Below are 14140 nucleotides of genomic sequence, written 5' to 3'. Positions count from 1 at the left end.
TAGGAGAGGTAGAGGGAGCCAATACATGTACAGTAGCATCAAACAAGCAGGAGAGGAGCTGTTGAATTGCAGTAAGGTCTTTTGGTGGGCAATTTGGTCTATTTTTAATAGTTATGGGAAGGATAAGGAGCTATGCAAGGCAGGAGAGCTCCTGGAAACCCCCAACTACTGTAAACCCCATTCAACCCCCACCTTTGACATCTGAGACTTCAGCTGCCAACTTCACATGGACTAGCAACTTGCTTTTGCATCTCCCCCCCCCATTTTTTTATTGATTTTCCAAATTTATAAACAAACATAAATCCTAACTGTAATAATTCCACTTTTGTTAACATTGTTAAGTGACTTCCTCAAGTCCCCCTGGCTGAGTTTCAATGTGTATCCTTGTAACGGTTTTCCAAAACTAATTTCTCATAAAATTTACTTAGTCAAGTAACATCTTTCTTTCTTTTCATATTAACTTTAAGCATATTATTCTATAACATCACATATTTAAAACCTAAGCCAATCTGATACTTGCAAGTATTTCTATTTAAGTTGCTTTTGCATCTTGGCTAGGGATGGGCAAATCTGTTTATTTCCATTTCCTACTTTTTCAGCTCTCCACATTATCACATCTGTTGGCATCCACCCCCCCCCCCAAATGTCCCCTAATAAACACCTCCTACCCCACTACACAGGGGCGGGGAATCTCCAGCCCACAAGCCAGAGTTGGCCTATGAGACTATTTCCATCAAACCACACCCACTTGTCCTTGCTTGACCTCATATGTAACGTCAGGTGTGGGGCAAATAGAGGCATAGCTGCCAACGCACGGGGAGGAGCCTTAAAGTGGCATTGGCAAGGGAAATCAGACATAGGTTCTACCACCCATCAGCTTGGTTAAAACGGAAGCCTTGGGCACTTCAGAGCACGACCATGGGCTCCTGTGTGATGCTTTGAAGTCCTGACAAAGCACCCTCAGGCACTCACTCAGGGAGTCTTCCTGGGCAGCAGGCCGCAAGCAGCACGCAGTCCTTATGAGGCCCCAGGCCAGATGGTAAGTGGCAAGAGCAGGGCCCTCAGGCACTCACTCTGGGAGTCCTCCTGGGCAGCAGGCCGCAAGCAGCATGCAGTCCTTATGAGGCCCCAGGCCAGATGGTAAGTGGCAAGAGCAGGGCCCTCAAGCACTCACTCTGGGAGTCTTCCTGGGCAGCAGGCCGCAAGCAGCACGCAGTCCTTATGAGGCCCCAGGCCAGATGGTAAGTGGCAAGAGCAGGGCCCTCAGGCACTCACTCTGGGAGTCCTCCTGGGCAGCAGGCCGCAAGCAGCATGCAGTCCTTATGAGGCCCCAGGCCAGATGGTAAGTGGCAAGAGCAGGGCCCTCAAGCACTCACTCAGGGAGTCTTCCTGGGCAGCAGGCCGCAAGCAGCATGCAGTCCTTATGAGGCCCCAGGCCAGATGGTAAGTGGCAAGAGCAGGGCCCTCAAGCACTCACTCAGGGAGTCCTCCTGGGCAGCAGGCCGCAAGCAGCATGCAGTCCTTATGAGGCCCCAGGCCAGATGGTAAGTGGCAAGAGCAGGGCCCTCAGGCACTCACTCTGGGAGTCCTCCTGGGCAGCAGGCCGCAAGCAGCATGCAGTCCTTATGAGGCCCCAGGCCAGATGGTAAGTGGCAAGAGCAGGGCCCTCAGGCACTCACTCAGGGAGTCCTCCTGGGCAGCAGGCCGCAAGCAGCACGCAGTCCTTATGAGGCCCCAGGCCAGATGGTAAGTGGCAAGAGCAGGGCCCTCAGGCACTCACTCTGGGAGTCCTCCTGGGCAGCAGGCCGCAAGCAGCATGCAGTCCTTATGAGGCCCCAGGCCAGATGGTAAGTGGCAGGAAGGAGCAGGGCCCTCAGGCACTCACTCTGGGAGTCCTCCTGGGCAGCAGGCCGCAAGCAGCACGCAGTCCTTATGAGGCCCCAGGCCAGATGGTAAGTGGCAAGAGCAGGGCCCTCAAGCACTCACTCTGGGAGTCCTCCTGGGCAGCAGGCCGCAAGCAGCACGCAGTCCTTATGAGGCCCCAGGCCAGATGGTAAGTGGCAAGAGCAGGGCCCTCAGGCACTCACTCTGGGAGTCCTCCTGGGCAGCAGGCCGCAAGCAGCACGCAGTCCTTATGAGGCCCCAGGCCAGATGGTAAGTGGCAGGAAGGAGCAGGGCCCTCAAGCACTCACTCTGGGAGTCTTCCTGGGCAGCAGGCCGCAAGCAGCACGCAGTCCTTATGAGGCCCCAGGCCAGATGGTAAGTGGCAGGAAGGAGCAGGGCCCTCAGGCACTCACTCTGGGAGTCTTCCTGGGCAGCAGGCCGCAAGCAGCATGCAGTCCTTATGAGGCCCCAGGCCAGATGGTAAGTGGCAAGAGCAGGGCCCTCAAGCACTCACTCTGGGAGTCCTCCTGGGCAGCAGGCCGCAAGCAGCACGCAGTCCTTATGAGGCCCCAGGCCAGATGGTAAGTGGCAAGAGCAGGGCCCTCAAGCACTCACTCTGGGAGTCCTCCTGGGCAGCAGGCCGCAAGCAGCACGCAGTCCTTATGAGGCCCCAGGCCAGATGGTAAGTGGCAGGAAGGAGCAGGGCCCTCAAGCACTCACTCTGGGAGTCTTCCTGGGCAGCAGGCCGCAAGCAGCATGCAGTCCTTATGAGGCCCCAGGCCAGATGGTAAGTGGCAAGAGCAGGGCCCTCAGGCACTCACTCAGGGAGTCTTCCTGGGCAGCAGGCCGCAAGCAGCACGCAGTCCTTATGAGGCCCCAGGCCAGATGGTAAGTGGCAAGAGCAGGGCCCTCAGGCACTCACTCAGGGAGTCCTCCTGGGCAGCAGGCCGCAAGCAGCACGCAGTCCTTATGAGGCCCCAGGCCAGATGGTAAGTGGCAAGAGCAGGGCCCTCAAGCACTCACTCAGGGAGTCCTCCTGGGCAGCAGGCCGCAAGCAGCACGCAGTCCTTATGAGGCCCCAGGCCAGATGGTAAGTGGCAGGAAGGAGCAGGGCCCTCAGGCACTCACTCAGGGAGTCCTCCTGGGCAGCAGGCCGCAAGCCGCACGCAGTCCTTATGAGGCCCCAGGCCAGATGGTAAGTGGCAAGAGCAGGGCCCTCAGGCACTCACTCAGGGAGTCTTCCTGGGCAGCAGGCCGCAAGCAGCACGCAGTCCTTATGAGGCCCCAGGCCAGATGGTAAGTGGCAGGAAGGAGCAGGGCCCTCAGGCACTCACTCAGGGAGTCCTCCTGGGCAGCAGGCCGCAAGCAGCATGCAGTCCTTATGAGGCCCCAGGCCAGATGGTAAGTGGCAAGAGCAGGGCCCTCAAGCACTCACTCAGGGAGTCCTCCTGGGCAGCAGGCCGCAAGCAGCACGCAGTCCTTATGAGGCCCCAGGCCAGATGGTAAGTGGCAGGAAGGAGCAGGGCCCTCAGGCACTCACTCTGGGAGTCCTCCTGGGCAGCAGGCCGCAAGCAGCACGCAGTCCTTATGAGGCCCCAGGCCAGATGGTAAGTGGCAGGAAGGAGCAGGGCCCTCAGGCACTCACTCTGGGAGTCCTCCTGGGCAGCAGGCCGCAAGCAGCACGCAGTCCTTATGAGGCCCCAGGCCAGATGGTAAGTGGCAAGAGCAGGGCCCTCAGGCACTCACTCTGGGAGTCCTCCTGGGCAGCAGGCCGCAAGCAGCACGCAGTCCTTATGAGGCCCCAGGCCAGATGGTAAGTGGCAGGAAGGAGCAGGGCCCTCAGGCACTCACTCTGGGAGTCCTCCTGGGCAGCAGGCCGCAAGCAGCACGCAGTCCTTATGAGGCCCCAGGCCAGATGGTAAGTGGCAAGAGCAGGGCCCTCAGGCACTCACTCTGGGAGTCTTCCTGGGCAGCAGGCCGCAAGCAGCATGCAGTCCTTATGAGGCCCCAGGCCAGATGGTAAGTGGCAAGAGCAGGGCCCTCAGGCACTCACTCTGGGAGTCCTCCTGGGCAGCAGGCCGCAAGCAGCACGCAGTCCTTATGAGGCCCCAGGCCAGATGGTAAGTGGCAAGAGCAGGGCCCTCAGGCACTCACTCTGGGAGTCCTCCTGGGCAGCAGGCCGCAAGCAGCACGCAGTCCTTATGAGGCCCCAGGCCAGATGGTAAGTGGCAAGAGCAGGGCCCTCAGGCACTCACTCTGGGAGTCCTCCTGGGCAGCAGGCCGCAAGCAGCACGCAGTCCTTATGAGGCCCCAGGCCAGATGGTAAGTGGCAAGAGCAGGGCCCTCAAGCACTCACTCAGGGAGTCCTCCTGGGCAGCAGGCCGCAAGCAGCATGCAGTCCTTATGAGGCCCCAGGCCAGATGGTAAGTGGCAGGAAGGAGCAGGGCCCTCAGGCACTCACTCAGGGAGTCCTCCTGGGCAGCAGGCCGCAAGCAGCACGCAGTCCTTATGAGGCCCCAGGCCAGATGGTAAGTGGCAAGAGCAGGGCCCTCAGGCACTCACTCAGGGAGTCCTCCTGGGCAGCAGGCCGCAAGCAGCACGCAGTCCTTATGAGGCCCCAGGCCAGATGGTAAGTGGCAGGAAGGAGCAGGGCCCTCAGGCACTCACTCTGGGAGTCCTCCTGGGCAGCAGGCCGCAAGCAGCACGCAGTCCTTATGAGGCCCCAGGCCAGATGGTAAGTGGCAGGAAGGAGCAGGGCCCTCAGGCACTCACTCTGGGAGTCCTCCTGGGCAGCAGGCCGCAAGCAGCACGCAGTCCTTATGAGGCCCCAGGCCAGATGGTAAGTGGCAAGAGCAGGGCCCTCAAGCACTCACTCAGGGAGTCCTCCTGGGCAGCAGGCCGCAAGCAGCATGCAGTCCTTATGAGGCCCCAGGCCAGATGGTAAGTGGCAGGAAGGAGCAGGGCCCTCAGGCACTCACTCAGGGAGTCCTCCTGGGCAGCAGGCCGCAAGCAGCACGCAGTCCTTATGAGGCCCCAGGCCAGATGGTAAGTGGCAGGAAGGAGCAGGGCCCTCAGGCACTCACTCTGGGAGTCCTCCTGGGCAGCAGGCCGCAAGCAGCACGCAGTCCTTATGAGGCCCCAGGCCAGATGGTAAGTGGCAGGAAGGAGCAGGGCCCTCAGGCACTCACTCAGGGAGTCCTCCTGGGCAGCAGGCCGCAAGCAGCACGCAGTCCTTATGAGGCCCCAGGCCAGATGGTAAGTGGCAGGAAGGAGCAGGGCCCTCAGGCACTCACTCTGGGAGTCCTCCTGGGCAGCAGGCCGCAAGCAGCACGCAGTCCTTATGAGGCCCCAGGCCAGATGGTAAGTGGCAAGAGCAGGGCCCTCAAGCACTCACTCAGGGAGTCTTCCTGGGCAGCAGGCCGCAAGCAGCACGCAGTCCTTATGAGGCCCCAGGCCAGATGGTAAGTGGCAAGAGCAGGGCCCTCAAGCACTCACTCAGGGAGTCTTCCTGGGCAGCAGGCCGCAAGCAGCACGCAGTCCTTATGAGGCCCCAGGCCAGATGGTAAGTGGCAAGAGCAGGGCCCTCAAGCACTCACTCAGGGAGTCCTCCTGGGCAGCAGGCCGCAAGCAGCACGCAGTCCTTATGAGGCCCCAGGCCAGATGGTAAGTGGCAAGAGCAGGGCCCTCAGGCACTCACTCTGGGAGTCCTCCTGGGCAGCAGGCCGCAAGCAGCACGCAGTCCTTATGAGGCCCCAGGCCAGATGGTAAGTGGCAAGAGCAGGGCCCTCAGGCACTCACTCTGGGAGTCCTCCTGGGCAGCAGGCCGCAAGCAGCACGCAGTCCTTATGAGGCTCCAGGCCAGATGGTAAGTGGCAGGAAGGAGCAGGGCCCTCAGGCACTCACTCTGGGAGTCCTCCTGGGCAGCAGGCCGCAAGCAGCACGCAGTCCTTATGAGGCCCCAGGCCAGATGGTAAGTGGCAAGAGCAGGGCCCTCAGGCACTCACTCTGGGAGTCCTCCTGGGCAGCAGGCCGCAAGCAGCACGCAGTCCTTATGAGGCCCCAGGCCAGATGGTAAGTGGCAAGAGCAGGGCCCTCAGGCACTCACTCAGGGAGTGTTCCTGGGCAGCAGGCCGCAAGCAGCACGCAGTCCTTATGAGGCCCCAGGCCAGATGGTAAGTGGCAAGAGCAGGGCCCTCAGGCACTCACTCTGGGAGTCCTCCTGGGCAGCAGGCCGCAAGCAGCACGCAGTCCTTATGAGGCCCCAGGCCAGATGGTAAGTGGCAAGAGCAGGGCCCTCAGGCACTCACTCAGGGAGTCCTCCTGGGCAGCAGGCCGCAAGCAGCACGCAGTCCTTATGAGGCCCCAGGCCAGATGGTAAGTGGCAGGAAGGAGCAGGGCCCTCAGGCACTCACTCAGGGAGTCCTCCTGGGCAGCAGGCCGCAAGCAGCACGCAGTCCTTATGAGGCCCCAGGCCAGATGGTAAGTGGCAGGAAGGAGCAGGGCCCTCAAGCACTCACTCAGGGAGTCCTCCTGGGCAGCAGGCCGCAAGCAGCACGCAGTCCTTATGAGGCCCCAGGCCAGATGGTAAGTGGCAGGAAGGAGCAGGGCCCTCAGGCACTCACTCAGGGAGTCCTCCTGGGCAGCAGGCCGCAAGCAGCACGCAGTCCTTATGAGGCCCCAGGCCAGATGGTAAGTGGCAGGAAGGAGCAGGGCCCTCAGGCACTCACTCAGGGAGTCCTCCTGGGCAGCAGGCCGCAAGCAGCACGCAGTCCTTATGAGGCCCCAGGCCAGATGGTAAGTGGCAGGAAGGAGCAGGGCCCTCAGGCACTCACTCAGGGAGTCCTCCTGGGCAGCAGGCCGCAAGCAGCACGCAGTCCTTATGAGGCCCCAGGCCAGATGGTAAGTGGCAAGAGCAGGGCCCTCAAGCACTCACTCAGTTGATGAGCTCCGCAACCCCATAGTCGCCTTTGACTGGGATTAACCAGCCCGGGGTCCTTTACCTTTTTACCTTGCTAAAAGCAACTTGCTAGATCAGGCCAATGGCCCCTCTAGTTCAGCATCCTGTTCCCCAAAATTCCTTTGAGAATCCGGAAAGTAGGACCCGGGCGCAAGAGCACCCTTCTGTGGCATCACAGCCTCCAACTATGGAAGGACAGTACAACCATCTTGGCTAGTAGGCACTGATAGCGTTGTCGTCCATGAATTTGTCTAGACCTCTTATAAAGCCATCCAGTTTTGTGGCCATCACTGCCTTTAGTGGGAGGGAGTTCCACAGGTTAACTGCACACTGCATGAAGCAGTCCTTTCTTTTCTCTGTTCTGAATCTTCCAACACTCAGCTTCGTTGGGTGGACCTGGGTTCTAGTGTTATGTGAGGGGGAAGGGGAAGAAAACCTTTTCTATATCCTCTTTCTCCATAGCACAATGCGTAATTCTATACATCTCTTGTCAGGTCACCTCTTTTTTTATTCTCTAAAGTAACAAACCCACAAATGTAATGTTTCCTCCCATAGGCGCTACACGAATGCTGAACACTTGAAAGCCCCATACTAATTATTATATTACCCTTTAAAATCCTCTGGGATTTAATGTGAACTTGGGAAATTCTAGCAAAAGAAGAGGAGCTCCAGGCAGTGAAAACAGTGCCGTTCCATCCCTACCGGGATGAACTTCTTATATCTTCAACCATCATGTAAAGTAGATCAATATATTTAATATTGTATTTAATTGTTGTGGGGTGAAGGTCATGTTGTTGTTGTTGTTGTTGTATAAATATTTCAAGCTCCTGATTTGCAATTTGGAGGGGAGGAGGTGCTAAACTGAGAGTGTGTGGCTTTCCTAAGGCCATTTAGTGTGCTTGTGTTAAAGGTGGTTTTAAGTCAGGATTTGCTGGTGGTCCCTTAGCCTGGTTTCTTCCAGAGAGGATACACAATCCTGTTAATACTCTGCAGGCAACCTCTGAGCAGCTATGCTACACCAGCTGTATTACTCAGGTTGCAAATCGTTCAGATCTGATACGCTCTGACATGGGCGTCCTTTATTGGGCCTTCCAGCTTCCCCTGGAATGTTTCAGCCACCATCCCCTGATTGGCTCTTGCAACGCCGTGAACCTTCCGAATGACTTGTTTCAATGGGAAATAGAACCTGGCTGCCTGTTCCGCCATTCACCAGTTCCGAAAGCTTGGGCTAGTCTGCATGTCCTTTGCCTCTCCGTCCCCTACCCAGCCTAAGAAGGAAGGATGGCTGCCAACAACCTAGAACTGGAGAACCAGTTGGACGTTCCAAATGCTGGACTCGAACCCTCGACTGCCACCCTGACCGAGGATAAGGTATGATGGGAGATGTACACCAAGGAGTTATTCAGTGGGGCAAGGTTATCTCTGCACACAAATTCCACAGGGAGGACAGGGAAGGATGTACTGTAAGTGACATCCCATCAGAAGAGTCCGCTAGATCGGGTCAAAGGCTCCTCTAGCCCAGCGTCCTGTTCTTGCCATAGCCAACCAGTTGCCCCAATGGGAAGCCCACAAGCAGGACCTGAGTGCAGCAGCAACTCCCCCTACTTGTGGTTCCCAGGCACTCCCAGGCATACTGCCTCCAACAGAGGAGATAGAACATAGCCATTGTGGTTAGTAGCCCTTGTTAAACTCCGGAATTCAATGTCACAAGCTGTACAATGGCCACCAACTTGGATGCTTTACACTCCGGTGGCAAATTGAGGGGGGATAAGGCTATCAGTGGTTTTTTGGCCTTGATGGTGTCCAGGTATTGTCAGGGACTGGACTGAGGAGGAATGGTAGGGGCCGACCTCCCTTCTCCTGAACCTTCCCAAGAACAGGAGGACAGTATAGATTTAGAACAGTGGTTTGCAGAAGGCCATAGTTCAGAGGCTACAGAAGGGAAATATTGGGAGAAGAACAGCAGGAAGAAGAAGCGCTGGGGGAGAAACAGCTGACAGACTCAGTGTCTTTGGAAAGCCTTCCTGAGCCCCCCTCTTCCAGGACTAGGCGGGCATTGAGAGTAGTAGAACAGGAAACTCAGAGGCAGAAAGCTCAGTTCAGCCATCGCAGGGATGACGGAGGGGGTTGGACTTTACTCTGAGCGACGCCATTATTTAATAGAGACTGCATTCCTTCCTCTCTCTCTCTCTGTGAATACTGAATAAATTACGTGGTAAGAACTCTTCTTGTTTATCTGCTTTTTGGCTGCCACCAGGATAGGGATCGGATTCCTTTAATTTATTTTAACCAGTGTGTATTTCTTACTCTGTATCTTATAACTGAACTTTTAAAATGTTGTAAGCTGCTTTGAATCCCTACTTGGGAGAAAGGCAGGGTATAATATATTTATACCTTATAATATTTTACCTTATAATTATATATTAAATAATGGTAACAACAACATTTGTTTGTTTGTTTGTTTGTTTGTTTGTTTGTTTATATGCCAACCAACCACCACTCTGGGTGACTTCCAACAACTTAAAACACAGTATGACTTCATACATTAAAAACTTCCCTGAACAGGGCTGCCTTCAGATGTGTTTGGTAGTTGTTTATTTCCTTGACATCTGACAGGAGGGCGTTCCACAGGTCGGGCACAACTATCAAGAAGGCAACAACAGCAACAGAAGGCTAATGCTGTGTTCTAAAGTAATTTGCAGCAGTCGATAACTTTTCCCTTTTCCCCAGGTAAGCCAGTCATCTGATACTCAGCATCAAAGATCCACGTCAAGCATTTCAACAAGGAGAAGAAAGTCCGTAGGATCCCGCAAATGGGTAAGTTCAGAGGGTTTGTTCACCCAGCGAGGTTTTGTTAAACAAACTGATGTCTGTCTGTTTCCAGAATGCAAACAGGTCTGGCAGGAAATCCCATCAAATGTATTTATTTTATTTATTGGGGGCGGGGCGGGAATGTGTTAATGCGAAAACTCTTTTAAGGCTAAATGGGTTACATAGTAAAATGCAGTTAAAATGAGCAAAATGTTTCAAACCAAATATGCATAAATAAATCCTTTTGTCTGGGTCAGGCTGCTGTCTAAAATGGTATAGCGAGGGTCCTTGCCTCATACAATATTATTACTAAAACAAAGGAGAATAATTGAGGAAATCAAGTAGCAGAGCAGGGTGTAAGAGGACAAAATGCTTCCGGGTCTCTTTCACTGAGACCGGCAGGACATTTTTCAAATACAGTCATACCTCGGTTCCCGAACGCCTTGGGAGTTGAATGTTCTGGCTCCCAAACGATTGAAAACTGGAAGTGAGTGTTCCAGTTTCCGAACATTCTTTTGGAAGCCAAATGTCCGATGGGGCTTCCGCAACTTCTGATTGGCTGCAGGAGCTTCATGCAGCCAATCAGAAGCCGCACTTTGGTTTCTGAACATTTTGGAAGTCGAACGGACTTCCGGGAACGGATTCCGTTCGACTTCCAAGGTGCGACTGTACATGCATCTCAGATCAGATGCATATATAAGTGACTCCCGACTTTTGCAGCGGTTGCATTCCGGTGCCCCATTCACATAACTGAAAATCGCATAAGTGGGGAGCACCCTCCAAGCACCCTTTAAATGCCCTCTCGGACACTCTCTATCCAATCCAAATTTAAAAAAAATACTGTACCACAATATATCCACAATTGGAATTGGAGCTCTGGGCATAGCTGTCAACCGTCCCTTATTTGGCGGGAAACTCCCTTATCCCAGCACCGTTTCCCGCTGCTGTCCCTTATTGATGATGTCCCTTAAATTTCCCGGGTTTCAAAGGAAGCAGCTCCTCTCCCTCCCTCCTTGCCGGCCAGGGAGGAGGGAGGCTCCAACTGTGTTGCTTGGCTGCGTTGCTCACCCAATAAGGAGTCTAAGAATGACTGGGGGGTGGAGCTTGCATGCTTTGTGCCGATCAAATCGGCCGCGTTGCCTGGGGACTCGCCTTTGCTCAGCGCTTCCCAGCGGAGAGGTGACGGTGGTTTTCCTTTCTGCATCCCCTTTGCCGGGTTGCTGCGCTGTGGGAACCACCGCTTGAGGCTTCGTTTGGCTGCTGGCTGGGCTTTCTGCCTTTGACTTGGAGGGGCTCAGTAGTTGAACATACCTGTGCCCGGAAAATCCCTTATTTTGGCTGCTGATCCCTTATTTTCGAGGCTGCTGGTCCCTTATTTTCAAATCTGTAAGTTGAGAGCTATGGCTCTGGGGCTGGCTGGATGCTGGAGGATGTGTGGAGAAGCAGCTGCTGCTGGGCTGCCACATGTATCAGCTGTTGGGCGGGGAGGCTGAGCAGCCTAAACAAAGCCCTGCTACATCTCCAGTCTTTTCTCCCCCCTCACTGAAGTCCCCTTCAGGCTCTGGGAAGGGTCTCCTTGCAACTCTCCAGCTCTCTCACTCCATTTCCTGGTATGAATTAAATTACTTAATTATTTTCCAGAGCTGCACAAGTGAGGAGCCCCCCCCCCGTATTCTTTTCCCTGCACACTTTCTCTACACCACGTGCAGGGGCGCCGACTTATAAAAAATATTGGGGGGGGCCCATACCGGGGTCCTGCCGCTGGTTCGCTCGGGTAGTCGGGAGAACGCAGTTCGAGGTGGCGGTGTTGGGGAGAGACCCTCGCTCAGGGCGCCACGAGACTTGGCGGCCTATCTGGGGGGTTTTGGAGCGTATTTCGGCGGAGCGATTGGGGAGGAGGGGGCTTGTTGCCGGATTCTTCAGCTGGGCCGGAGATCTGCTGCTGGGGGGTCCCTGGGCCGAGTTGTGAGCACGGCCTGCTGAAGGGAGATCCAGCCGATTGTGCGACGGGGACGGCCGGGGCTCTCCGGCTAGGGCGCGCGGCTGGCTGGCTGGCTGGCGAGGGAGCAGGTGGGGAGGAGGCGGGGGTCCTGATACAGTCGGGGGCGGAGGCAGACGGGGCTGAGGGGCGAAGAGGGCAGGCGGGGCACGGGGTGCTTGCTCAGGAGCTCAGCTAACCTGTCCCAAGAGACATAGCCTAAGTACTCCTTCCTTCCTTCCTTCCTTCCTTCCTTCCTTCCTTCCTTCCTTCCTTCCTGTTTTTTTCCCTCCCTCTTTCCACTGCTCCCCTCTTTCTTTCTTTCCTTCCTTCCTTCGTCTCATTCCTTCTTATTTCATTCATTTTCTTCCTTTCCTCCAACCCTTCGATGCTCCTTCCTTCCTCCCTTCCTATTTCATTCCTTTCTTTCCTTTCCTGCAACCCTTCCCTGCTTTTTCCTTCCTTCCTTCCTTCCTTCCTTCCTTCCTTCCTTCCTTCCTTCCTTCGTCTAATTGCTTCTTATTTCGTTCATTTTCCTTCCTTCCTTCCTTCCTTCCTTCCTTCCTTCCTTCCTTCCTTCCTTCCTTCCTTCCTTCCTCCCTTCCTCTCATTGCTTCTTATTTCCTTCCTTTCCCCCTCTCTTTCCTTCCTTCCTTCCTTCCTTCCTTTTCTACCCCCTCCCTCAATCTCACCCTCCCTTCTTTTTTCCTTCCTTTCTTCCTTTCTTTGCTCCAACCCTTTCCTTCCTTCCTTTCTTCTCATTGCTTCCTGTTTCATTCATTCCTTTCCTTTCCTCCAACCCTTCGTTCCTTCATTCCCCCACCCCTCCTCCCTCCTCCTCTCTCAATCTCACCCCTATCCCTCCCTCCTTCCTTCCTTCTCGCGTTCCCCACAGATTCACACTCTCCCCCCCTCACCGCCCGCTCTACAGCCCAGCTGAAACTCTCGCTCACCCTCCAGCCGCAATTGATTTTATATCGCTATTCTCCCTTACTCCCCGCTGCTGCTGCCGCCTCTCCCCTCACCCCCCACTCCCCCCCCGCCCACCTCCCAGCACTCGCCTTTCCCTGTGGTGTGTGTGTGAGAGAGAAAGGGGGGAGAGGGAGAGAGAAAGAAAGGGCAAGGCGAGAGGGAGGCTGAGCCGAGGAGCAGAGCCGCGCGATCGGCGGCGGCGCTCTGCTGGAGGGGCGCCCGAGATTATTGGGGGGGCTGAGCCCCCCCAAACGAATTTTTGAGGGGGCTCGAGCCCCCTCAGACCCCATGGAGTCGGCGCCTATGACCACGTGTAAATATCACAGGGCACCCGTGTTGGAACCTGGTGACATTTATTTGTAAGCAGTCCTCTTACAACCTTCAAGCAGAGTGTTCATAAAAGCTTGCAATGTCAGCATTTAATAATGCTTTCTGGAATATTATAATAGGCAGTGCCTTTTTTTCAGGGGACACTCAAGGCTCCTCTTTTTGTTGTTGTTGTTACAGTAAGTGCCACACTTTTTAACAACTTCATGGCAAGTACCGGCACCTATTTTTCTAGGGGGAAAGCACTGGTAATTGGTGGTTTAAAGATTTAAAGGTACCACTGGGTGCAAACTGCCCATGGATCCTCTAATCCATCAGAAACACCAGAAATTAATGGTAAAAATGTAAGAACATAAGAACCTCCTGAATCAAGCCGATGACACATCTAGTCCTATATTCTTTAATTAATTCTAATTATTAGTTTGCTTAAAGTACTTATTAATGTCTGTAAATTAGAACAAGAAAGGGATTTTTTTTTGCATGCAAACAAAGAAAAGAACAGGAAAACATACTGCAGGAAACCAGGGTTTTTGCAATATAGCACGCCTTTATTTTATTTACAAATGAAGACACCCATGACTGTATGATGCTTCCTGTTTATCCCAAGTTGTGGATTTTGTGAAAGTATGTTTATGTTGACATAGAATCATAGAGTTGGAAGAGACCACAAGGGCCATCGAGTCCAACCCCCTGCCAAGCAGGAAACACCATCAGGGCACTCCTGACATATGGTTGTCAAGCCTCTGCTTAAAGACCTTCAAAGAAGGAGACTCCACCACACTCCTTGGCAGCAAATTCCACTGTCGAACAGCTCTTACTGTCAGGAAGTTCTTCCTAATGTTTAGGTGGAATCTTCTTTCTTGTAGTTTGGATCCATTGCTCCGTGTCCGCTTCTCCGGAGCAGCAGAAAACAACCTTTCTCCCTCCTCTATGTGACATCCTTTTATATATTTGAACATGGCTATCATATCACCCCTTAACCTCCTCTTCTCCAGGCTAAACATGCCCAGCTCCCTTAGCCGTTCCTCATAAGGCATCGTTTCCAGGCCTTTGACCATTTTGGTTGCCCTCCTCTGGACACATATTCTGGACATATATTCTTTGTCTTTAAATTTCTGTTGGGGTACTAGCAGTTGGGAAGCAAGGGAAACAATGATGTCGACTTTTCATTCCTTCATTTGTATGTGAATTCCTTAGTTTATGGAAATGTT

At 54.3% G+C, this 14140-nt stretch overlaps 2 protein-coding genes across 2 annotated transcripts in view; both read left to right on the top strand.

The window, feature by feature from the left end:
• The first annotated feature begins 7043 nt into the window (after positions 1 to 7043).
• The window catches only part of LOC309533854 (solute carrier family 2, facilitated glucose transporter member 5-like), a 49657-nt gene continuing 42560 nt past the window's right edge, over positions 7044 to 14140 (top strand). Inside the window, exon 1 of the mRNA XM_082225511.1 lies at positions 7044 to 7575. The gene's annotated coding sequence lies outside the window, so the exon portion shown is untranslated. The remainder of the gene's footprint in view (positions 7576 to 14140) is intronic.
• The window catches only part of LOC309533900 (solute carrier family 2, facilitated glucose transporter member 5-like), a 28955-nt gene continuing 22447 nt past the window's right edge, over positions 7633 to 14140 (top strand). Inside the window, exons 1-2 of the mRNA XM_082225606.1 lie at positions 7633 to 8212; positions 9572 to 9658. Of these exons, the coding sequence (XP_082081732.1) occupies positions 8123 to 8212; positions 9572 to 9658 (177 nt within the window). The 5' untranslated portion in view covers positions 7633 to 8122. The remainder of the gene's footprint in view (positions 8213 to 9571; positions 9659 to 14140) is intronic.

Source organism: Podarcis vaucheri (genome assembly GCF_965113315.1).
Source record: "Podarcis vaucheri genome assembly, chromosome: 6".
NCBI classification, from domain to species: domain Eukaryota; kingdom Metazoa; phylum Chordata; class Lepidosauria; order Squamata; family Lacertidae; genus Podarcis; species Podarcis vaucheri.
This window is presented reverse-complemented; position numbering and strand designations above follow the sequence as displayed.